Genomic DNA, 24,675 nt, shown 5'->3' on the forward strand with positions numbered 1-24,675 from the left:
ATCCCAGGGTCCTGGGATCGACTCGGGCTCCCTGCTCTGCAGGGAGTCTGCTTCTCTCTGCCCTTCCTCCCACTTGTTCTCTCAAATAAAAAAAATTGTCCCCCCCCCCCTTTTTTTTAACTGGGACACAGCCCAGGAAAGCACTTTCTGGTCCCGGTCCTCACCCTCTCCTCCCAGCTGAGGCCTTTACAAAGGGACTGGGACTGCTGGGACTGCCTTTCTGCCCTCTTCCCCAGTTAAACTCTCACGTTAGAACTCAATGCAAGCTTTACCTCCTCAGGGACCCCTTGCCCCCCAAGTCGGGGAGAAGCGCCACATGATGGCTCCTCTAAGACGCGCAGGCTGCAGTCTGCTGCTGGGGTTCTTGGCCTCAGCCATCCGAGAGCAGGGACCGTGTCGGTTACCGTGCTTTCCCCCGCACTGTACACACAGCCTGACCCACGCACACAGTCCGGGAAGTCTGGTCGACGAGTGCGCAAGTGCTCAACACGCTGCAGCTCTTTGTTCCTGCAAAGTTCCAAGCACGAAGTGTACGGAAGTACGGCAGGCATCTACGTACCAGAAAGATGTTTAATGCAATAGCTTGGATACACAGTTCAACAAAATCAGTCCATTTAGTTCAAATTAACTTCGCGTGACAAAGAACCAAGAAGCTTGGAGGGGGCCACTGTTGAGGTCAAAAGATGGTCCCTGCCCAGAGTGGAAGGACACAGACTTCAAGGCCTTTTCTCTCCATCCCACCTTTAGGAGCGGCCACACCTCCGGACTCTTAAAACCGCTCAGGCACCTCCCCGCAGGAGGGGGTAGCAGCCCAGAGCTACAGACAAGGCCACCTGCGGGTCAGGATTCTGTATCCCTGCCAGAGGAGGGCCCAGCCAAAAGGCACTGGAGCTCAGAACACCAGGAGCTCTGGGACGGACAGGGCGGGGATGGCAGCCCTGGAGAACCAGCTCAACAGGCTGCTTTGGGCTCTAGTTTACCCCTCCCCACCTCCCGACCCCCGCGCTCACTTTGCTCAGATGAACCACAGTGAGATGGGTCTGGGGAAGCTAGGAGGGCAGCCGTGGGGAGCATGCTTGGGGCAGGGTCGGAGCCAAGTGCTCTGCTAGCTGTCCAGGGCAGGCGGCAGTGGGGACCGTTCCAGCAGAACACCATCTGGGGGTTTTTTGTTTTGTTTTTTCTTTTTACTACTCTGAGCTTAATTCTGAACAAAGCAAAGCCTCTTAAGGGGTGGGAAGCCAGCACGTCTGAGTGGCCTCAGAGCTCGCTCGGGGGCATGCTGGGTCCCAGGAGCAGGCACAGAGGAGGGAGCTTGGGCAGAGGCTTCCCGCTAACCTTCTGGGTCTTTAGTTTAAACTCTGCTTAACTTCCTGCTGCAGCCTCCGGGCAGGGCCGTTCCTGGGCTCAAGCTGCAGGAGACTGCTGATGTCTGCCAAGCTGGATTTGTAGTCCTGAGAGGAGAGAGAAGGGGCTGAGGACGGAGACCTGACGGAGGTGGGCTGGGGCTGCCAAGGCCCACAGGGTCTCGAACCCCAGCCTGCAGGCCTGCCCTGAGCCACCGCGGGGGCTGCCCTGGGGGCGTGGGGCCACCACAGGCACAGGCGTCTCAGCTGGCGCCTTTCGGTCAGGCTCTTTACCTTGAGTGCCTTGTAGGCTTGCGCTCGTCTGTACAACGCCTTCACGTTCTTTCCATCCCGCCGGAGGGCCTCCGTGCAGTCCCTCACCGCTTCCTTGTACTGCTTCAGGGCCAGATGGCAGAGTGCTCTGCCGGGAAAGGCCGTCGGGAGGGTCCGGTCACTGCTCAGCGGCCGCCCACCAGCCGAGCGGTGACCTGGGAGGCGGCAGACACCGCTCGGGGCCGGTGGCCGTGCGGCTTCCTCACCCTCGCGGTGCGGGGGGGCGAGGGGACCGGCGCCAGCACCGGGGCCGCCGCGGGGCGGACGCTCCACGTCCCGGCCGTCCTGGCCATGGGGCCTGTCCCTTGGGCTGCCTCCCGCTCCCAGCCTGCGCTCTTTTGCTCCTGAACCCCGCCCCCGACGGATTGAGAAGTCCTCTACCGTAAGTACTGGACCCTGAGCACACGCACGCGGACACGTCAGCGGGCAGGTGCAGGGTCTGCGGCTCACTCTGAAATGCGCCCAAACCAAGCGGCACCGGTCAGTGGCTCCGTACGATAGAGCAAACGTAGCAAAATGTTAACGGGGAATTTGGGTGGTAGGTGTGAGTGTCCAACATACAATTCTTTCAACGTACACTGTGAAAACTTTCATAATCATGAGGAAAAAATAGCCGCATACATCCATACAACAAAATGTTCTGCATTGACGGGGAAAAAAGCGTGTACATCTTCCCCATTTTTTTCTCCGGAGATGGCCACTAAGAACAGGTGTGTCTTGGCGCTCCTTCTGTAACTCCACCCACTCTACCTCACCATTCCCGATGGGAGCACTATTCACTTAGTTGGATGAACCACAACTTATTTTGCCAATTCCTTATCTGGAGATATTTTTCATTGCTCCCGGTTTGCTAATACAAGATGCTGCCATGAGCATCCTGTGCATAAAACTCAGGATGCCTACTGGGAGGAACGGATGGGTCAGCAGATACGTGCATTTATAATCGTGACTATTATTGCCAAAATGCTCTGCAAAGGAGCTGCTCTCTGAGGCTCTATCAGTAACTGTCTATTTTCCTGTAACTGTACTAACCCTGGGGTCAATCTTTAACTTCAGTCAATAATGGAAGAAAACAAAGTCCATTTTAATGTAGTTGCTTTAAATATGGGCAAAGCTCAGTATCTTTACATAAGGCTTTTTAACCTCATGAAATCAAATTTACCTTTCCTTTAATGACCTCTCTGGTCCTTATCCCCCACCCCACAACAATTTTATTTTAATACTTTCCCCACTGCAAGATAATTAACCCATGCATTCTTCTACAACTTGGTGGTTTTATTTTCTACATTTGAAACTGTGATCCACTTAGAATTTACTTTAAAATACAGAGTGAGGTAGGGATTCACGTTCATTTTTAATTTTAAATGAGACTCTTCTGAAGGTTCATTCAGGGCAAGCTGTAGGTGCTGGGCACCTGAGTGATATCCCCACTCAGGTACCAACTGCACAGAGAGAAGGGAAGGAAGCCAAGACGATGAGCTGGTACACAGAGCTGCATAGGCACAAGGCGGAGCATTAAAATGGCATCCAGGATGTGGTATAATTTCAGCCACAATGGATGGGAAATTCAGTTTTGTGTCGAGTTATCAGTCCTCAAAATTAAATTTATAAATTCAATGTAACCACAACCAAAAGCCCACCAAGATACTTTTTGGAGTCTGTCAAAATGATCCGAAGGTTTAGCTAGAAGAACAAACCTGGGAAAATAGCCAGTGATGCTCTGATTAAGAACAAGGAGAAGACCAGCCCTACAAGATCGTATAAAGCACTAATAATTAAAACAGTGTGGCACAGGGGCACCTGGGTGGCTCAGTCATTAAGCATCTGCCTTCGGCTCAGGTCACGATCCCAGGGTCCTGGGATCGAGCCCCGCATCGGGCTCCCTGCTCCGTGGGAGGCCTGCTTCTCCCTCTCCCACTCCCCCTGCTTGTGTTCCCTCTTTGTCTGTCAAATAAATAAATAAAAGCTAAAAGAAAAAAAAAAACAAACCTGTGGCAAAAACATACTTGTATGAAAAATTGTATTTAAACAAAACAAAGCATTGTCTTGAATGTATTAAAAATCCAGGAAAACAGGCTAATAGAGGTCTCTCTCAGTATGAAGCAAGTGAGTCCAGAGGGCCCAGAGATGGGGGCGTCAAAATGCTGCAGCAGAAACCTAGAACAAACGGGCAACAGCCCTTCCTTCGGTGAGCCTGGCAGACTGAGGCATCCCTGGTCCAATCAGCCAGTAAGACCACAGGTCTCAAATTCGAAAATCCACGCTTTAAAACAAAAAGTTCTCTTTTGAACTTATTGGACAGCAAAACCTGACCTGCACAGGCCTGAGGTTACATGGAATTTCCCCGTGTTTCAGGCAGAAATGTTAACAATGAACTTCAGCCACTGCCCAGACCCTGTGGGAGTATTATGTGATCCAATATACAGACCAGATTACCTTACTCAGATCTGGAACACATTTTATCCCAAGAATTTTGGATAGGGAATGGCAAGACTATAGTAGATCCAAGATTTTTGAACTAAAGAGTAGTTATGTGTATGTTAGCAGGGCGGGAGAAACAATTTATAATATTTTGGGTAGTAAATCTTTTATAAGCAAGATCTGGATCAGATAAGGTCCCTTGCTGAATGTTTCAAGCTTCTGACAGTAAAACTAATAGAAAGACCTCATCGGAGCCAGGTTGCAAGTCTGTCTCCGCCACTTACTGGCCGGTGAGCAGAGGTAAAGCCCTTCTGGCTCTGAGCTTCTGATTTCTTGACTTTAAAAGGGCAAGACCACCTACCACCAGCACGCCCGAGTGTGTTGCAAAACCGTGACTCCCACCCAATAAAGGAATAGTGACCCCACTGTCGGTGGAAGGAACCGGCATTCACGTCCAGCAGCTCGTGGCGCGGGGTGTTCAGCTGCGCCACAGGTCACACCCTTCAGGCTAGACGGGACCATCTCTCGCTCCCGGGCCAGGCGATAGTTAGTCCACACCCTGGGTTCTGTCCTGGTGCTGAGACGGTGCCAAGCCTTCTAACAGGAGGGTCCGGGGAACCCGTGGGGCTGGGGCAAAGGGGGAGGGCTGCGAGACACACGTTGAGGCTGTGTTTGTACAAGCACACTGCTCTTACTTATGGAGTGTGCTCCTCTGGAAGGTTCATGAAAACCTGAGGGGGAGGGAGGCTGACAGAGCCCAGGCTCCACGTTGGCATCGCTCAGTTTCTTTCCTTTTCTTTTTTTTTTAAGAGTTTTATTTATTTATTTAACAGAGAGAGAGCACAAGCAGGTGGTATAGCAAGCAGAGGGAGAGGGAGAAGACTCCCCGCCGAGCAAGGAGCCTGATGCGGGGCTCGATCCCAGGACCCTGGGACCACGACCCGAGCCGAAGGCAGTCGCCCAACCGAGCCACCCAGGCGCCCCGGCATCGCTCAGTGTCTATTCCTTTAAGAGAGCAAATGCCACTGGCCACACCTGCCTCACGGGGACCAAAACAACTGGGAATGCCTATCTCGAGCTGCGACACACTGACTAAGCGCTAGGAATGAAGAGCCCGCCCCAGTCCGAGAGAAGACTACGGACAGCAGCCGACGTCCTGAAATCCCCCAGGCCAGCGGCTGGTGGCAGATACCTGTTGCTGTATGTGGCGGACTCCATGTCACTAAAGGAGAGGCTTTCACTGTACTTCTCAATAGCTTTCTTATGGTTTCCCTTCTTTACAAGCTCATTGCCTTCTTCCTTCAGAACTCTGGCTCTCTCCACATCCCCAGCAGAAGACACTAGATGCAAATTCAGAAGAGGAAAAAGCCATGGAGCGGGTGCCCGAGATCCACGAGGCCTCGCCGGCATCGGCTGTCCCGCGTCGTCTGCGGCCTTCTCCCCCCGCCCCGAGACTCCCTACACTGCTCGGAAGCAGCCTCCCGGGGGGAAGGAGCCCCCCTCACAGGGCTTCTGGGAAATTCAACAGGTTTTCAGTCAGAAGAGGTTGGGGAGTCCTGATGGAAACACACACAGACATGCACATAAGAACAGATACGTGGTAAAGAGCAAGCTGGGTTCTAGCCCCAGCACTGCCCCTTAGTAGCCGGGGACCTCGGGCGACCTGCCTAAGTCTCTGGGACCTCAGTTTCTCTGTACGCTGGGCCATCAGCTACCCCACCCAGGGCTAGCGTCAGGACAAAACCTGAGAGTACACCACAAAGTGAGGAACACCCTATAAACTTAAAGCAGGAGAATAAAAAAGTATTTCAATAAGCAAGCATCTCAGAAAGAAAGGGTGTAGCTCCCGGGCTTGCAGAAGAGCCCACCGTTCCCCGTCTCTGCTTGGTCTGAGCCTGCACCTTCCCTCGCCTACCCCACGCCGTGTGGCCCCAGCCTTGACAGACAGAGACACGAGGTGAAATCCCGGCTGCTCGCCTGGCCCTCAGGCCCTTCACTGCGCAGCCACAACTCAATGCTCCAGCCCCAGCTCCCAGATGGCCGGGTTTCTTTAATTTTTTAAAAAACTCTCTCTATAAAATCCTGAATATTTGCAACATGGGTAAGGTTTTAGGAACAAAACTAACACCCTTGAACTCATCCCTCACCTTAAGAAATAGAACACTTACTAAGACCTTTAAAGCCCTGTGGGGCCCCCCTCCCCAAGTCAATCCACCCCTGGAGGAAACCGTGATCCCCAATCCTGTGCTTCCTTCCCCCTTTTTTTTCTTGGTAGCTTAACTATATACGATAGTTCCTACAAACCGTTTGCTGTTCATTTTGTTTTTAAATCTCGTATAAAAGAATAAATAATTCAAGTATTCCTCAGATTCGGCCGTACTGATGCAGATCCCTGTAGTTCGTTCGCACTGCTGTGCTATGGCTCGTTCATCCCTTCTACTGAGAGCCCTGCGCTGTTTCCGGTTCTGTTGTTTGCTCTTGCAAACACCCTGCTGTGAACCTTCCTGCGCGTCTCCTGGGGGGGCTGCGGCGTCCACACCCCTTCGGCTTTGCCCCAGCTCTCCACACACCAGCCGCAGGCGCGCGGATGGACTCCCACTGCTCCCCAGTGATACCCACTGCACTGCATTCTCTAGCTCTCTCCACCGTCCCTGCCACAGATGCCCTTCCCTCCCCTTGCCCAGCTGAAGACCGCCCCCCTCAGCCCCCGCAATGTCCAGCTCAACCTGTCACCTCCTCCGGGAGCCTTTCCCCGACTCCTCCAAGTGCACGCGTGTTGGTGCCCGTTTCAAACTCCCCAAACACTAAAGGCCCTGTGTCACGCCGTTCGGCACAGAGCTGGAAAACAGATGGCTCGGTGACTCTGAAAGAATGAAATACTTGGTAGGTGCCCTGAAGCCATTTTCGTTAGCGCCCCACATTTCCATTCTGGAGAAGAGTCGGGGGACACTTGCCAGGTTCCCACAAACCAGTGAATGTGACCCACGGCCAGACACGTTCCCTCCCAGGAAGGGGGGGGGGTGACCCTGCCCTCCACTACCACCCACGGCAGGCTCCAGCCTTCAGACCTGCTGCATCTCCGCCCCTCAACACCTAGCTCACTGGGCCCAGCTAATTCCCTGGGGTGCCGGTGAACCGCTGCCTGAAGAACGGCCCCTCCATTTTACACGGTCAAGGTGAACAGTCTCCTGTTTTGGGGCTACCTGGCTTTGATCGCCCCTCCCTATTCCACCTCCAGGGCCTCATGTGGTGTGTGTGTTCCTGGGGAAGCATCACCCTCTCGCTATGAAGGTGGGGGCAGATGGCTTAGGACAGAGGTCATCACAAAATTTCAGCCCCTGGTCCCAGTGACCAGTTCCCAGAGAATGGCCTGTGACCAAACAGGCTAGAATACACCGAGACAGTGTATTTAAAGGGATTTAAAGGAAAGAAACCCTTTCTTAGGGAGCTCTCAGAAGAAAATCACCTCTTTCTCTTCCTCTGGGCCATGAGGCATGGCCTAAGGGGACGAAGCCAGGAACTACTTTATAGCTGTTTTACCACTGGGAGGGAAGACTGCCCCAAGACAAAGCAGACACACCAGAGAAGAGAGCTGAGAGGAGTACTGAGGAATGGAGTCCGAGTCTGATAATGTAGTGAGCTGCTGGAGCAAACCTTGCCTGAACCTGACGCGGAACTTTCAGTTACATGAGCCAATACGTTCTCTTTGTTATTTTTACCAAAGTGTTGAGTTTTCTAAACCATCCTAGCTCATCCATCCCCACTGCTGCCAGAGAAAAGAGAAGGGAACTAAAGCTGTATACCTCTGAGCCACACTGAGCGTCCAACGTGCCTTCTCTATCTCTGAATCCAGACAGCGGTGGGAGGACTTTCGCATCTCAATTCTATCGAGGATAGAATTGAGAAGACTCTAAGAGGTGAAGACTTTTTGTTTCACCATAATTTTTAGAGCTCAGCTTAAGCAAGGCCAATTTTTACAGGATGACTCTAAAGGAAGTGGCCACGGGGAGACTGTTAACACTCTGGGCAGGAAGTCACAGCTTACCTCTGCCCTTGGAAGTTGTGGTTTCTCTGAATTTTCTCTTAGCCTTCTCTTTGTGGTACTCCAAAGGCACGGAATCCCACCTCTTCTGAGCTGTGACAGGCACCAAGGGGACAGCGGGCAGCTTCAGGCGCCACTCGGGCCCCAGCGAGTCCACGAGAGCTCTGGTCATTCTGGAAAGGCAGACAGAATTACAGGGAGGTTTCCAGCTGGGTCAAGAAGATACTCCCCCTCTCATAAATCCAGAGGGGGTAGAGAGAGCCACCATCCCTCTACAACCTTCTGACACACAGCAGGAAAGGAACAGATGTCTGCCACCATGACACTCGTGCCCCACCTGGCCGTCACTTGGCCACACTCTGTTAAGCCCGAAGTGGGGATGGCTGCTTGTTAAGGGTACTTAAACCTTACCCCCAAAGGACCACACATGCCCCCAAGGAAGGATCACATATCTTATATTTTCTCAGTGGATCTATTAAAAGGCCAGGCAAGCACCTGACCTTTGATCAATGCTCAGAGATCTTTATAAAATACAAATCCTGTGTCATTCTCAAATTTTGAACTCCTCCAGCGGTTCCCACTTCCCTAGGCTGACAGGGCCCGAGATCTGGTGTGCCCCCCCCCCCCCCACCGCTCCACTTTTACCGGGAGCCGCATTCCCTCTTGATCCGTATGTTCCAGCCTTTGCCCATGCTTTTCCCTCTACCTGGAATGATCTCTTCACTCTCCACCCCCCCCCTTCTGGGCCCAGCTAACTTGCTTCAAATGTTGCTCAGGGACCACGTCCGTTTGGCTAAGAAATCTCCAGCACCTAGCACATCACCTGATACCCGCCCGGGCCCAGTAAGCATGTGCTCGATCAGTGAATAAAGCCAACTGTATGCTTTTTCTGCCCCAACCACGGTGCTCTGTGCGACTAGAAGGACAGCGTCCCAGGTGGCGATGACTACAAACTCACCGCCTCTGACTAAGCCCTCACAGCTGTTTTTCTGACTGGCACAGCTATTTCAAACCTCTACCCTCCTCAGCCCGGCTCCCTTACCCTCCTCCTTTTTCAGGGCAAACTTCCAGGTCCCACAAATGCAAACCCACCTGCGTGGGCACTGAATCCTTCCTAGGTCTCTCCTGTCACAGATGAAGAAGTGACGAGGCCAGTCTCTCTGCCTCAGCTCTGGGTCTCACCTCGTCCTGCCTCTGTCAGGAACCACCACCAGCAGCTCTCCTCTAGCTTCAGCCTTTCTCTCTACCGACTCCAGGTGGCCGCACTGAACCGTTTCCTCACTTAGTAAGACCCCCCTGGAGACCCCACTCTGCCATCGCAGCTGGACTCCTCTGCCTCTTCACGGCCAGGCTTCTCGAACCCCCTGCCACCCGGGCTTCTGACCCGCTGCATGCTTCCGTCACAACCACCAGTAACTCTCTTTCTTAAACTCAGAAGTCCACTAACTCATCGCAACACCTGATGGGAGTGAGGTTTTCATTCTTCTGGAAATACTTCTTCCCTAAAGGCTCCGAATTTCCTCCTCCCCTCTGGCCGCTGTTCCCCCGAAGTCCCTCAAATGTTGCAGTTTTCTAAGCACCATCCTCTTCCCCTGGCTCACTTGTTGTGGGGGTCTTTTTTTCCTCCCACAACCTCAACCCACCTCTATGCTGATGACCTTCGAATCCATAGGTCTGCCTTGTATTTGTCTCTTTTTGCTCCAAAACCCACGTAAATACCAACCACTGTCCTCATGTCTCTCGTCTCATGGTCCCCTCCAACTCAACATGTCAGCCACCAGGATGTTTCTCCTATTTTTCCCTTCTCACCACCCCCAACACCCAGATTCATCAAACTACTACCTAACTGTCCCCAGAACTGGTCCCACTGTCCTCTTTCCAGCATCTCCACCATCTGAGTTCCCGCCCAGCCCTTCCGACTCTGCTCTCTCTCCTTCACGTCATCCTGCAACACGGCAGCCAGTGAGCCTGATGGCGCCTGATGAGCCTCGTGAAGGGGTCACAGTACCACAGGCCGACGCGTCCCTGCAAACACCAGCCTATAGCCTCGTGTCCCGGCTGCCTGCACCTGTGTCCCACTCTCCCCGCTCTAGTTAGGTCTATGGAGCAAGTGGGGTCTTCCCCAGGACACCTGGAACAATCCCTTACACAGAGCTCAATACCTTATTACCCCAGTAAGGAATCGGGAGCAGCTGGGCCATCGATCCATCAGTCCCCTCACTCTGACCCCTCAGGCCCCTGCTAACCACAACAGCGGACTGTCCTCCTGCACTTTCCCCACGTGCTCAGTAGGCCTCGGGGGACCCCCAAGAGATGACCAAAGCCATGGTCCCGAGTGAGTCCAGAGAGACCGTCTGCAGAGTCAGGCTCACCGGCTGATGCCGTCCAGGGCCGACGCCACACGGTCATCAATCTGCAGCACGGTCCTGTAGTCCACATAGGCCAGAGGGTACTTCTCCAGGGCCTCGTAGGCCGATGCCCGCCGCAGCAGGGGCTTCATGCTGAAGGGCATCAGGGCCAGTGCTCTAGAGCCAGAAGAAGAAATGTCACCAGCTGCTGAGTCACCCCCCACCCCGCCCCCCGCAGCTCCTTCTAGGAAGCGTCATCCACAGCATTCAGTGTACAGGTCATATCTGGCACAGAGACGCTGCTAAAAATGTCAGGCCTTAGCAGAGGGACTTTCTATCTTCGACCAAAGTAGAGAAGGTACGATGAGCAGAAAACCACTAAGACTGTGAAATCTGTGTGCTCGTGCACCAATTTTCGAGTCGCAACCCCCCCAGATCAAGAACAAGCGCCTGTAGCTTTCATTCTTCCATGTGTTTCTACAGAGTCCGACCCGGTGGGAGAAATAGGCTTCGCAGTCAGATGGAGTGGTGTTTGAATTCTACCTCTGCCACCAGCCACGGGACCCCAGGCAGATCGCCTTACGGCCTCAATTGGCTGCAACCCACTTCTAGCCTGGGCGGGATGGTAAACTTACCCCGCAGGGCGGTCATGAGCCCTCCGGGGAGGAAACCTAGCACGGGCCTGGTACGGAGCCACTGAGCACAGGCCCCACGAGCCCGCTCCCCTCTCCTCCTCCCTCAGCTACCACCAGGGCACAAACCTAAGGTGACACTGCAGACGTGTGTCAGCTCAGTGAGGAGGAGAGAAGGCGGTGTCAGACTGGCTTGCAGAAGAAAGAAGTATGACAAACCGTAGAACACCTGTTACAACAGGTCATCGATGGATAACTTCTTCTCCTTGCTTGTTTTGCGGCAATTCACTAACCTCGGTCCCTCTTTCTTTCCCTCTCACACACATCCACCCCAGAAAACACCGGGGCGAGCCAGTCACTAGCCTGCAACTCACCCTCATCCTCAGGTCCCCGATCTTACAAGGCCCATAAGGCCCACCTCTAAGTCCCCACCTGACTCCTGCTCTTTTGGCAGACTCCAAAGACACAAGTCAGGGGCCGTAAGCACCAAGTAGAGCCTCCTATCCTCAGTGAGCTGGTGACACTTAGGGACACGTCCTCATTATCTGACACAGCTGTTAACTGCTGGGATTGACCCCAAGAAGAGAACAGGCCAGATGAACACAGCTTCCCCTCCGGAGACCCTGAGGCCCCGGAGGTCGCCCCCGCCCACTTACGAAGTGCAGTCTTTGATGCAGTCCCTGCAGTTGCCATCCTTCAAGTGGCAGGCTGCACGGTTAGAGAAGAGGATACTTTCTTCTTCGGGGTTCGAACAACCTGGCCAGGGGGAAGCAGAAAGTACGAGATTAACAGGGTGGGAAATGGATGCCCCGGCACTCTGGGGTGTATTTCATACCCGGAGCTCTCTGGGCTTCCCGCTCAGGCTCGTTGGGCTGCCAGGTTTGTCATTCTCACATGGGAGCGAGAGCAGCAAGCTTCCCGCCACTCACGGGGAACCAAACACCTTCTCCACTCACTCCAGCACTGAAGTTAGGACCAGGCAAAAAACAAAACATGAACCAGCTGGCTTCTGCTCAAGGAGATCCATGCTGTAACTATGTGTGTGTGTATGCGTGCGCACGTGTGTGAATTTTGTTACAAAAAGCATGTAAACCCAATTAAGAGGGGTTCCTGAAAAAGGAAAAGAAAAATGTGATAAGGAGACTGAAGTCTCCTTCACTCTGAGAAAGAGACTAATCCTACCTGGTCAAATCAGAAAGGATTTTGCCAGGGAAGAGTCCTCTGGGTCTGGCAGGGCTATGCAGAACTTAATCAGAGGAAAGATTCAAGCGACCCAGTGTGGAGGAGAATTATCAGACACTTCTCTAAAGGCAAACCTTATCCTCAGGAATCGCAAAAGCCCATGTCTTTTACTGTGTAGCCACAATGACTTTCAATTTTAAAAATAATTTTTCGGGGCACCTGGGTGGCTCAGTTGGTTAAGTGTCTGCCATCGGCTCAGGTCATGATCCCAGAGTCCCAGGATCGAGCCCTCGTCGGGCTCACCACTCAGCACGGAGTTGGCTTCTCCCTCTGACACTCGCCCCTCCCGTGCTCTCCTCTCACTCTCTCAAATAGATAACTAAAATCTTTAAAAAAGTAATTTTTCAACCACTTCATACCCACTAGCATAAGCCATAATGGAAAGCAAACAAACAAAACACCCCGAAAATTATTAAGTGTTGACTCCGTAATTCCACTCCTGGGTATATACCCCAAAGAAGTAAAACAGACTCTCTTCTGAAAATTACAAAACATTTAGAAAACAGTAAAACAGATGCTTGACATCCATCATTGGACTTGGCATACATTGTATTTGTTTCCAACCTTTTTCATTTTCGAGATGGCTAAAGTTCCACTCATCCTCACCCTTTTCCCTTTGCTTCCTGCCCAGACCTCCTGATGTCAGCACAGTCTTGAGGCTGGTAGGTAACATCCTCCCGTATGCATGTCTGCCCACTTCTATTACATATGCATTCACAGGGAAGAGAATATACCATTTTATATCTTTCAAAGCTTTCCGAAACTAAGTGGCACCCTACTCCCTATCCTTCCGCAACTTACTCTTTTTTCACTAAGTATGTTACCATACCATTGAGGCATGATGGCATTCATTCAATATCAACATTAACAAACTAATAAAATAAGAACTTTCCCCCTTATTTTGCCAGGCCCTGAGTGAGACATCAAAGTACAGGAAAAAAGTAAAATATATCCTTGCCCTTGAGGAACAAGCACAAGTACTCAAAACTCGTAGTCCATATCAAGTCTCAAGTAGCAGAGGTGCGGTGGGAAGGGCAGCAGAGGAACTGAGGATCCTGCCCGTGAGCCCGCACGAGTCACTCAATCCCTCTGATCGCGTGTGCTCCCCTATCACATAAACATATCACTTCACAGACTTGCTGGAACGGTTCATTTTGTTAGCTTGTTCCCTGCCGTCCTTTCAAGGTCAGCAAAAGTGATCAGAGAAATCAAGGGATTTGCCCAGAAATCATCTGGAAAATTAACAGCAAGAGCAGAACCAAATGCTGTTCCCCTACTAAGTCTAGACCCCAGGCCAGCCCTTCTAAGGATCCAGAATAAATCCATACAAAAGCACATGCTTTTCCAGACCAGCTGGGGTAGGATGAAAGAAAAAGGCAGTAATATCAATATCTCAGATTCGTCAGTGACTTCATCAAGTGAGGCTGAGATGAGGAGGCGGGCCTAAAGAGGAGTGTTCTAGAAAAACAAGAGGGGGCAAAAGAGGGGCTTGAAATTGCAGAAGTTCAAATAAGACAGACTGGAATTTGGAGAGGATTTGGGGAGAAGCCTAGCAAAATGACTCAAAACTTGGACTTGCAAATCAGTCAGACGCGCATTCAAATCCTGCCTCTGATATGTCTTCATTGTATAACCCAGTGTAGACAAATTGAACTCTTCTGGACTCCTCGTCCATAAAGAGTCTTATCTGTAGGTTTGTAAGAAGATAAAAAAGAATGAGGTCTGTAGTGCCTAGCACACAGAAAAGCACTCAACAAATGCTAGCCAAGAAGAGAAGGCAAAGGGAAATAGGTACTACAGAAAATGAGGGCGCACGGGTAAGACACTTTGGAGGAGAGGTTTGGGGCAACGGGCTGATTAGAATGAGGCTTACCTCTTCTCCAAAGTGTCTTACCCAGGAGCTGGAGGCTGGGAGAACTGATAAAGGACATGGTGCTCCTCTTTTTAAAATAAAACTCCCCAGTAGCTTCCCATCAGGGAATAAAATCCAAACTCCCTACCACAGCCTACCGCGTAAAATGCCTACACAATAGGGCTCTGCCTATCTAACTGCCCTCAATACTTACAATTCCCCACTGGCTCACTATGGTCTGGCTCCTGCAACACCACGCTTACTCTGTCTGGGGGCCCGTGGAATGAACAGTTCCCTCCACCTGGAATGCTCAGCACCCAAAACTGTGTGCACTTGGCTTCTTCTCATCATTCAGATGTCACTTCAAAGGTCACTTCTTCTTCAAAGTTGTCCTTGACCTTCCACTCCAAAGGAGCTCCCCAGTCACCTCTCTTACCACATCACTGTATTTGTCTTCTTTGCAGCCCTGATCCTTATCAGACAGGCCTTGTTTACATCTGGATAAAGAAAGCGTGGTATATCCATACAATGGAAAATTATGCAGCCTTAAAAAAGAAGGAAAACATCTGTCACATTGCTACAACATGGACTATAATGTCCTCAGGACCATTACGCTAAGCGAAATCAGTCACAAAAGCGAAATACTGTATGACTTCACTTATCTCAACTATCTAAACTAGTCAAAATCATAGCTACACAAAGTAGAAGGGTGGAAACCAAGGGCTGAGGGGAGGGAAGGAAGATCAGTGTTTAGTGGGTACAGAGTTTCACTGCTGCAGATGAAAAAGTTCTAGTGATCTGTTGCACAACAACGTGAATGTACTTAATACTTCACTTAAAAAATGGTTAAGACGGTGAATTTAATGCTGTGGGGTTTTTTGGGTTTTTTTTACCGAGATAAAAAAATGTGATAAAACATCCATTAATATGGAAATATGTTTCTGATATGCCCGTAAGTGAAAAAGAACCAGTAATAAAACCGTATTACAATTTAAAAAAAGGGGGGGGGGGGCAGAGAGGGCCAAGGAAGTTTCTCGTAGGATGCCGAAGGGGGGAATGGGCGGGAAGGGTGCCCGGTGGGCCTGGTGAGCCAGCTGGCCGCGGGGAAATCAAGTCGCAAGCACCCCGGGCAGGAGCGAGGTCTGGGCGGCCGCGGCGGGGGACCCCGGAGGGAGTGGCCGGCCTGGCGGGGAAACGGCGGCCAGGGTCGTACCTTGCGCCTGCAGCATCCGCAGCGCGCGGCTGTAGAGCACCGTGGCCTCGGCGAACTGGCCGTTGCGGAAGCTCTGGTTGCCGGCGGCGCGGAGCCCGTCCACGGAGTCTGCGAGCTTGGGGCCCATCCCGGGCCGGGCCGGCGCACCGGGGGGCGCGTCCGTTACCGCGCGGAGGCGTGCGCAACAGCGTCCGAGCGGGAACACCGCCTGGCGAGGACGTGAGTCCGACGGCCAACCACCCCGGGAGGGGGCGGGACGCACGGGGCGGGGCCAGAGCTGCGCGCGCCAGGGGCCTTCTGCGCAGGCTCGGGTCGGGACTTACCTAGCGAGGCGCGTTAGGGTCCCTGGAGGTAGGTTGAGAACCTGGGGATGCTAAAACTCTGGGTGAAACAATGAAAGAGGCCGGGTCCCCGCTCGCGAGGGGCTTACATTCTGGTGGGAATCGACAGGCTGTTAACTCTGGAGCAAACGAAGACGATAATCTCATGTGATTAATGCTAGAAGAAAAACAAAACAGTGATGTAATGGAAAATGACCACATGGGGACTATTTTAGGTAAGGGGGGGTGGGGTGGGGTAGGCGTCTCTGGGTGACTAATGGAGCTGAAGAAGCCTGAGAAAATTTAGGGAGTGCTATTCCAGACCGAGAGATAGCAAGTGCAAAGGCACTGAGGCTGGAAACTAACTGGTACCTAGTGCTCTGTAGATGTCGATTTAATAAATGAATGCACTGATAGGTTCATGAGGATCTTTCGCTGAGGGAAACTTAAGCTTATCTTCAGCGTCCTTTGACTTAACTCTATGTCCCACTTGATGTGCCAGTGTTTTTAATTGCTTGTTGTCCCCTACGCACATGAAGCTGTTTCTCTTGCTTCCTGACCTTGGCTTATGTGCCCCTCTCCTGCAGTTCTTTTCCAAACACTTCCTCTTGCCTGATCCTGACTCCACCTATAATCAACTCAACCATCCTTTCTGAAAGCCTTTCTTGACTCCTCACGTCTTTCACCTTGTCCCTCCTCCGTTCCTATTGCTCCCAAGGTTTATCCCTCATTTAGCACTTATCACTCTGTGATTGTCAGTTTATAGTTTTTCTCAAAGACTGTGAGGTCTTTAAAGGCAGGAAATAGGTCTTTATTTTTGTCTCCACAAGACCTAACCGGATCTGGCACCAAACATGCCGTTCTAAGGTCTGTTGACAGACACCTGGTCCCTGCCCTCAGGAATTTAGTTATAATTATTTGTGTAAACCCAACCCAACCAGACTATAAGCTTTCTGAGTTGCTGTTCCATCTGAATCCCCTCAGTCCAGCACAGGCCCTACACAAGGAAAGAATGAACACTTAGTGTGGTGGGGAAACCTGACCAGGCACATACACTGCTGGTTATCTACTCAACAGCTTCCATCTTTGCTTCCAGAAGTCTGAATTCTCCTGGTCCAGGGAATGAATCAGGATTTCTTTAAACCAATCACAATAATCTCACTCTATTTTGCCAGTGATCTGTCAGGGGTGGACATGCCTGTGATTTGCCCAATGAGTTACAGGATGTCTGCTGGGTCCTTATGGGAAAGTTCTTCCTCCCAGATAAGAGGTACAGGACTGCAAAATAACTTTTTCTTTTGCTCTCTTTATGATTTGGTACTGTTGGGTTAAGGATATTCACCTGGACATGTGGTAGTCATTTTGCAATGTGAGGTAATAAGCACAGGTATGAAAAACCAATGTGCTAGGAGGGCGGGAGGGGAAAGATGAAACTGACATTGGCGAGCCCCTGAATCAACCCTGGGAGGACTGACTTCTGGGCTACTTATTAATAAACAACAAATGTCATGGGGCCTTAAGCCACCATTTAGTTGTTTTTTTTTTTCTGTTGCTTGGAGGTGGATATATTCTAAATGGTACACCAGACAAGTACACCTGTGTCAAGCTGTATTTTCCAAAAATGACCAAAACAATAATTTCCAGTCCTCTACCCTCTTCCAGAACTTGGCCACTCCCCCATGCAGAGTGGAGTCTATTCAGCTCTCTTTGAAACTGCACAGGACTTTGGGGTCCCCTCAACAGTGGAAAGGACATTATCTACCTCCCAAGACTATGCCATTAAAAGGCACTGCAGCTTCCTCCTGGCTCCCCCTCACAAATATCCTTCAGAACCTAGCCTTTATCCGTATTTATTTTAACCAAAACAGAGAGGTCCTCTCTACCCCCAGCACCAAGTGAGCTCCCAGCCAACAGCCAGCACCAACTTGTCAGCCATGTGAGTGAGGCATTTTGGGTAAGAATTCATCCAAATGGTGACTGACCCTGACTGACACCACGGAAAAGAGATGAGCCTTCCCTGTGGAACCATGCTCAAACTGTAGATTTATGAGTGAGAGAAAAAAAAATGTTTTATGCCACTAAGTTTTGGGAATGGTTTCTTACACAGCAACTAATAAATGGTAATCCCTTCCCACAATGCTTCCCAGAAATGCAGAGCTGATAAAAGCAGAACTGAAAGAATTTAGGGGAGGGAGCTATTGGGGAGTCCGGGCAGAGAGGAAGTCTTCTAGGAGGAGGTGACTTTTTAAAAATAACTTTATTGAGAAATAATTCACTAGCATAAAATTCACCCATTTAAAGTTGTGTACAGTTCAGTGGTTTTTATTATAGTCAGTGTTGCACAATCATCACCACAATCAATGTTAGAATATTGTCATTACCCCAAAATGAAACCCCACATCTTTTAGTCATCAGGCCCAATTCACCTACCCCATCTCCCCCATCCCCGAGCCCAAGCCCAAAGCAACCACTAATCTACCTTCTGATAGATTTGCCTATTTTGGACTTTTCATGTACATGGAATCATATGACACACGATTCTTTGTGATTGGCTTTTTTCACATAGCACACTGTTTTCCAGGGTCATCCATGGTGTAGCATGTATCAGAACTTCATTCCTTTTTATTGCTGAATAATTTTCCATTGTATACATTTTGGGTGTCCATTTTATTTATACATTTATCAGCTGATAGAAATTTGGGTTCTATTTTTGGGGCAGGAAATAACTTTTTGATATTTATTAAGATTTCATCTCTCTGAGTTAACCATCTCATCAAAGCCATATTTAATTTGTATTCAGCTTTAATGGGGAAGGAATAGATATTATAGCTGTAGTCTCCTGAATGAGATAATATGCACAGACATTATTATTGGACAGTAATCTTTTTGTTGTTTAAACACTTCTTTTCAGGGTTAATTGGTAGTTTCTTTAAATAATATCTCTGCCTTCATTGGTTGAGAGACACTGGTGAGTAAAGATGTGTTAGAATCAGGACAGTCTGGGACGCCTGGGTGGCTCAGTCGGTTAAGCGGCTGCCTTCAGCTCAGGTCCTGGGATTGAGGCCCACGTCGGGCTCCTTGCTCAGCAGGGAGCCTGCTTCTCCCTCTGCCTGCAGCTCCCCCTGCTTGTACTCTCGCTCACTCTCTCTCGCCTATGCTCTCTCTAGCAAATAAATAAATAAAATCTAAAAAAAAAAAAAAAAAAAAGAATCAGGACAATCTTACATTTCATTTAACTGAGCCAGGCACAGCCAATACTTTTATATGCTGATTCCAAATAATGAACCAATTAGTCTTGGGGAAAGAAGTAGAGACAGCATCATAATTTGTCAATTAACAGTTCTGGATGCTTTTCAATTCAGGTGTATCAATCATGATCTAATCTGAAAACACTGAGTAAGATGGCTTATGAAAGGGATTTGAAGTAAGAAGTTAGTTCAGGGAATTGGGTGTCAGAGGTGACAGAGGATTCAAGAAGCCAACAGAGAACGATGAGGGAGCCCAAAGGCCAGCAGCAGCAGGAAATGACTACTATGCCCAGGACTTGAATATAAAAAGGAAATGGGGATGATATGGCTTGGAGTGTTGGGGTTTGGAGCCAATGGCCAAGAAAGAATTCTTGAGACATCTTTGGGGCAAAAAGGTGGGTTTTATTAAAGCATGGAGGCAGGACCCAGGGGTAGAAAGAGCTGCACTGGGGTTATGAGGAGTGACTGATTAAAGATTTTCTATCCTGGGGCACCTGAGTGGCTCAGTCGTTAAGCATCTGCCTTCGGCTCAGGTCATGATCCCTGGGTCCTGGGATCGAGCCCCACGTCAGGCTCCCTGCTCCTCGGTAAGCCTGCTTCTCCCTCTCCTATTCCCTCTGCTTGTGTTCCCTCTTTGGCTGTGTCTCTCTCTGTCAAATAAATAAAATCTTAAAAAAAAAAAAAAAAAGATTTTCTATCCTACGGAGAGGAGGGTGATGTTAGGGCTCCAGGAAATTGAGTCTATAGGTTTCTGGAAATTGCTTTTTTCTTATAAATCATTAAGACAGTTGCAAACTGAAGGAGACTTGTGTCCTGCATCCGGCAGGACTGTGATCGCCATCAGTTAACCTTTTTTTTTTTTTTTAAGGTTTTATTTATTTATTTGACAGAGACACAGCGAGAGAGGGAACACAAGCAGAGGGAATGGGAGAGGGAGAAGCAGGCTTCCCGCTGAGCAGGGAGCCCGATGCGGGGCTCGATCCCAGGACCCTGGGATCATGACTTGAGCCGAAGGGAGACGCTTAACGACTGAGCCACCCAGGCGCCCTGGTTAACCTTTTTTTTTTTTCCCTCTCCTTTGTTCTAGGGCAGCCAGAAGTGCCTGAGGAATGTCACACATATCCCACAAGGGGGGGGTGGGAGAGTTGTGGAGTGTTAGCTTGTGCTTTGCCCTCAGTTTGCCTCTGCTCCTTCATCAGTGATATTTACAGAGTTCAGAAGCTGCAGTAGAGTAGAAGCTGGAGCCAAGTAAGGATGCTCTAGGAGGAGCTGAAGACAAAGTTACTGTTGGATACTTGATCAGAAGCAAAGAAGAGAGAGAAAGACTGGCTTCTCTCTTAGTTCTGCCCTCCGTCTCCTGCCAGTGCTGGCTGAAACTGGCCAGAAGTCAGCTGACATGGGAACCTGGGACGTGAGCTTGCAGGGTTGGTCTCTTCCCCTAAAACTTCTCAGGTATGACATCAAAAGTATGACTCATAAAAGAAAAAAAGTGGATAAACTATACTTAAAAATTAAAGTTTCTGTTCTTTAAATGAGACTGTTAAGAGAATGAAAATAGAAGCCCCAGAAAATGTTTGTAAATCACATATCTGATAAAGGACATGCATCCAGAATATTAAAAAACACTAAAAACTCAATAATAAGGAAACAGTGCAATTTTAGGAAGGACAAAAGACTTGAACAGATAGTTCAGAAAATATACAGATGGCAAGCACTTGAAAAGATGCTCAACCTCAACCTCATTAGCCAGTAGAAAAAATCCAAATGAGAAACACAGTGAGAGGGGGGCCTGGTGGCTCAGTAGGTTGTCTGCCTTCAGCTCAGGTCCTGATCTCAGGGTCCTGGGATCAAGCCTCACATCGGGCTCCGTGCTCAGCAGGGAGTCTGCTTCTCCCTCTCCCTCTGCCCCTCCCTCCTTGCTTGTGCCCCCCCAATAAATAAATAAATAAAATCTTAAAAAAAAAAGACAACACAGTGAGATACCACTACACGCTATTAGATCGGTTAAAATTGCAAAGACCGATCATACCAAGTGTAGATGACATAGAGCTATTGAAATTCCCATACACTGTTGGTGGAAATGTGAAATAGTATAATCACCCTGAAAAAGTTTCTTAATACATTAACCAAGTATCTTCTGTATGACCCAGCTATTTCTCACCTGTGTGTTTACAAGAGAAATGAAATGTAGGTATGCCTATATGTATGTCCATATAAACATGTGTACATAAATGACTAAGTTTTATTTGTAATAACCAAAAACTGGAAAATGATTACTTTGAAACCATTGGGCTTTGGGGTGGTTTTTTACGTAGCGATAGTTAACTGGTACACTGAACCAACTCTTTGCAATTTTTTGCATCTTTACATTGCCCTTATTCAATCTGACTCTGGCCACAGTTCCTACCTCATCTCCTACTTTTCCTTACTCATTCTGCTCCAAACATGCCAAATTCTAGCTGCTCTTCCAACACAAGCCTTTGCCCTTGTTGTTCCGTCTGCCTTAAATACTCTTTAAAAGTATTAGTGTGACTTAGTCTCTCATTTCGGTCACATGTTGGGTTTTTTTTTTTGTCTATATGGTTTTTGTTGCTTTGCTTATTGCCTTTCCCACTTGAATGTAAGATCCACGAGGGCAGAAACTTTATTTTGCTCACTGCTTTGCACCTAGTACTGTGCTTGGCCCAGAGCAGATACTAGATATGTATTTGTTGAATGAATGAATGAATGAGTGTTCTGACCTTCTCAGAGTTTTCATGATCCTACTAGCCTTGGTTAGGTTCTCACATTATGGTTTTATATAATTTAGCACTACATTACCTCTCTAGCAACTATGTCTTCTACACTGTAAATTGCAAAAAAAAGCTAGAACTCATCTATGTCCTGAGTACTGGTACATAGCCAGAGCCTAGTACAGTGCCAGGCATATGTAGCTCAGTAAGCACAGAATGAAATATGAGTAACCCTGCTCATTGGTTCTTTTTTATTTTATTTTTAAAGATTTTATTTATTTATTTGACAGAGAGAGACACAGCGAAAGAGGGAACACAAGCAGAGGGAGTGGGAGAGGGAGAAGCAGGCTTCCCGGGGAGCAGGAAGCCCGACGCAGGGCTCTATCCCAGGACCCTGGGATCATGACCTGAGCCAGAGGCAGACGCTTAATGACTGAGCCACTCAAGTGCCCCTGGTTCTCTCTTTTTTAAAGATTTTATTTATTTTAGAGTGAGAGAAAGAAAAAGCATGTGCACACGTGGGGAGAGGGGCAGAGAGAAAGGAAGAAAGAATCTCAAGCAGACTCCCCACTGGGCACGGAGCCAGACACAGAATCTCACAACTCTGAGATCATGACCTGAACCAAAATCACAAGTTGGATGCTCAACCGACTGAGCCACCCAGGTGCCCCACTGGTTCTTTCTCTTAAGCTATTATCATATTATGGTTTACTAAGGTTTGTTATTTACTTATTTATTTTTAAAGATTTTTATTTATTGAGAGACAGAGAGAGAACAAGAATGAGTTGGGGGGAGAGGGAGGGGGAGAAGCAGGCTCCCCGCTGAGCAGGGAGCCAGACCTGGGACTCCATCTCAGAACCCTGGGATCATGACGTGAGCCGAAGGCAGTAGCTTAACCAACTGAGCCACCCAGGTGCCCCTTAAATTAGTTATATTAAATACAATTTAAAATTCAGTTTGTCAGTCATACTAGTCACATTTAGAGTGCTCAGCAGCCACATGTGTCTGTCTACTGGCAATGGTTTTGGACAGCACATACATAGAACATTTCCACCATTACAGAAATTTCTATGGGGCAGTGCTGGACTGGACATTCTATTGAAAGACGGGGCAATCCTAATGTCAGTCCATCTTTTGGAAAAATCCCAGGAAGGGGATAAAGGAGGGATGTTTGACATTGTGTACTGGTAAATTGACATTTATTTTTAAAAATATTTTCCGAGTACCTCATTTATAGGGATGTGTGTGTGGGCAGCGGGGCCTGAACATAAGGTCAAACGAAGAGTGTGCTTTAGGAGAAGTACAGGAAAAGTACCAGGGGATTTCAGAGGATAGAGGACTGACTTTTTGTAATAGGGACCTGTGATGGCTTCCTGAACTTTGTGCCAAACTTTTGATCTTTACTACCTCAGGGCTCCTACTGCCATTTGTACAGATTTGTAGTAGGGCAAAGAGGCAAATAAAACATGCATTCTGGGGCGCCTGGGTGGCTCAGTCGTTAAGCATCTGCCTTCGTCTCAGGTCATGATCCCAAGGTCCTGGGATCAAGCCCTGTATCGGGCTCCCTGCCCGGCAGGAAGTCTGCTTCTCCCTCTCCCATTCCCCCACTGCTTGTGTTCCCTCTCTCGCTGTCTCTCACTCTGTCAAATAGATAAATAAAATCTTTAAAAACAAAACAAAACAAAACATGCATTCTGTGGAGTCCAGCCCATCTTGAGTTAAAAACTTTTCTATCACTAGCTGTGTCTATGTGAGTCTCAGCTTCCTCACCTGTAAAATGGGGATAATAACTTCTACTTCATAGGATTGTTTGAGGATTAAGAGACAGCCTAGGATTGGGGCGCCTGGGTGGCTCAGTTGGTTAAGCGACTGCCTTCAGCTCAGGTCATGATTCTGGAGTCCCAGGATCGAGTCCCGCATCGGGCTCCCTGCTCGGCGGGGGGTCTGCTTCTCCCTCTGACCCTTCCCCTCTCATGCTCTCTGTCTCCCATTCTCTCAGATAAATAAATAAAATCTTTAAAAAAAAAAAAAAAAAGAGACAGCCTAGGATTGTGCCTGGCACATATTCTCTGTAAATGTGTTTCTCCTGTATAAGGGGAACGGATCGGTTACCCCTATTTTAGCACATGGGGTGCCATATCTGGGTGGCCCTGAAAGGTGGCTGCTCAGGTGTTAATTTCATGGATGGCATACCTTTGGGAAAAGCAGGACAAATAATACATAAAATTGGGGATAACGTTACAGATTTCCTAAGAGGATTAAATGAGATAATATAAGTAAGTAAGCACCTGGCAAGAGCTTAATCACGATTAGCTAGCTATCCTTATGTCCGCAAACTAACTCAAAGGTGAGAGGCCCTTAAGAAAAGAGGGTGAGCGGGGCGCCTGGGTGGCTCAGTTGGTTAAGCGACTGCCTTTGGCTCAGGTCATGATCCTGGAGTCCCGGGATCGAGTCCCGCATCGGGCTCCCTGCTCGGCGGGGAGTCTGCTTCTCCCTCTCCCACTCCCCCTGCTTGTGTTCCCTCCTCGCTGTGTCTTTCTCTGTCAAATAAATAAATAAAATCTTTAAAAAAAATAAAAAAAATTAAAAAAAAAGAAAAGAGGGTGAGCAATTTGCAGCCTGATGCTCTGTGACATCCAAGGGCGGTCCGGCCTCCGTCTGGAACAAGAATCCAACCGGCTAGGAGCGGTAGGAACCCACAAATACCTCCAGGAGTCCGTGGAGCAGCGCTTTCCAGAAATCGCGTAGAACTTGGCCGGTTAAGAACCGACGGCGCTTCGCAAGAACCCTCAGTATCTCAGTCCGAGGAATGAGGGCCAGGCCGAAGCGGAGACGGGTTCCCGGCCCGAGTCCCAGTGTCCCGGGCGAACCGCGCCACACGGAGACGGCGTCGCCGACGGACTGGAGCCGGACGAGGACGCTCCGGGCTCCGCGGCCGCGCCCCGCGCG

At 49.4% G+C, this 24,675-nt stretch overlaps 2 protein-coding genes across 13 annotated transcripts in view; one reads left to right on the plus strand and one right to left on the minus strand.

The window, feature by feature from the left end:
• Nucleotides 1–6,466, plus strand: part of PABPC1L (poly(A) binding protein cytoplasmic 1 like) — a 28,109-nt gene extending 21,643 nt beyond the window's left edge. For 2 of the 3 annotated variants that reach the window (XM_064573228.1, XM_064573231.1), the window contains one exon: nt 4,931–6,466. In XM_064573228.1, the coding sequence (XP_064429298.1) occupies nt 4,931–5,200 (270 nt within the window). In that variant the 3' untranslated portion in view covers nt 5,201–6,466. The remainder of the gene's footprint in view (nt 1–4,930) is intronic. The other variant, XR_010405867.1, reaches the window with a different exon arrangement.
• On the minus strand, nt 165–24,637 carry TOMM34 (translocase of outer mitochondrial membrane 34). Of its 10 annotated transcripts, none has more exons than XM_064573240.1 (8): nt 15,427–15,696; nt 11,776–11,875; nt 10,512–10,664; nt 8,143–8,312; nt 5,290–5,437; nt 1,638–1,764; nt 1,336–1,451; nt 167–551 (listed from the first exon to the last, which is right to left on the minus strand). In XM_064573240.1, the coding sequence occupies exons 1-7, from the start codon at nt 15,551–15,553 to the stop codon at nt 1,347–1,349; spliced, it is 930 nt and encodes a 309-aa protein (XP_064429310.1). In that variant the 5' UTR covers nt 15,554–15,696; the 3' UTR covers nt 167–551; nt 1,336–1,346. The 10 variants fall into 10 exon arrangements, with proteins under 10 accessions (XP_064429306.1, XP_054366095.1, XP_064429310.1 ...); XM_064573238.1 differs by lacking the exons at nt 167–551; nt 15,427–15,696 and adding exons at nt 14,477–14,758; nt 15,750–15,924; nt 24,433–24,637 and having other exon boundaries at nt 560–1,764; XM_064573236.1 differs by having other exon boundaries at nt 165–507; nt 1,336–1,764; nt 15,427–15,704.
• Nucleotides 24,638–24,675: the final 38 nt, after the last annotated feature.

Source organism: Mirounga angustirostris, unplaced genomic scaffold (assembly GCF_029215605.1).
Source record: "Mirounga angustirostris isolate CCGP_5_RB_7025 unplaced genomic scaffold, mMirAng1.0.hap1 SCAF_10, whole genome shotgun sequence".
NCBI classification, from domain to species: Eukaryota; Metazoa; Chordata; class Mammalia; order Carnivora; family Phocidae; genus Mirounga; species Mirounga angustirostris.

Excerpts from the sequence above, each read along its gene's own strand:
- TOMM34 (XM_064573236.1), bottom strand. The coding sequence starts at position 15,553 with ATGGGCCCCAAGCTCGCAGACTCCGTGGACGGGCTCCGCGCCGCCGGC. Across the intron at positions 11,876-15,426 it reads GCGGATGCTGCAGGCGCAAG|GTTGTTCGAACCCCGAAGAA; the intron begins GTACGACCCTGG and ends CCCCCTGGCCAG. Across the intron at positions 8,313-10,511 it reads GCCCTGGACGGCATCAGCCG|AATGACCAGAGCTCTCGTGG; the intron begins GTGAGCCTGACT and ends CTGCCTTTCCAG.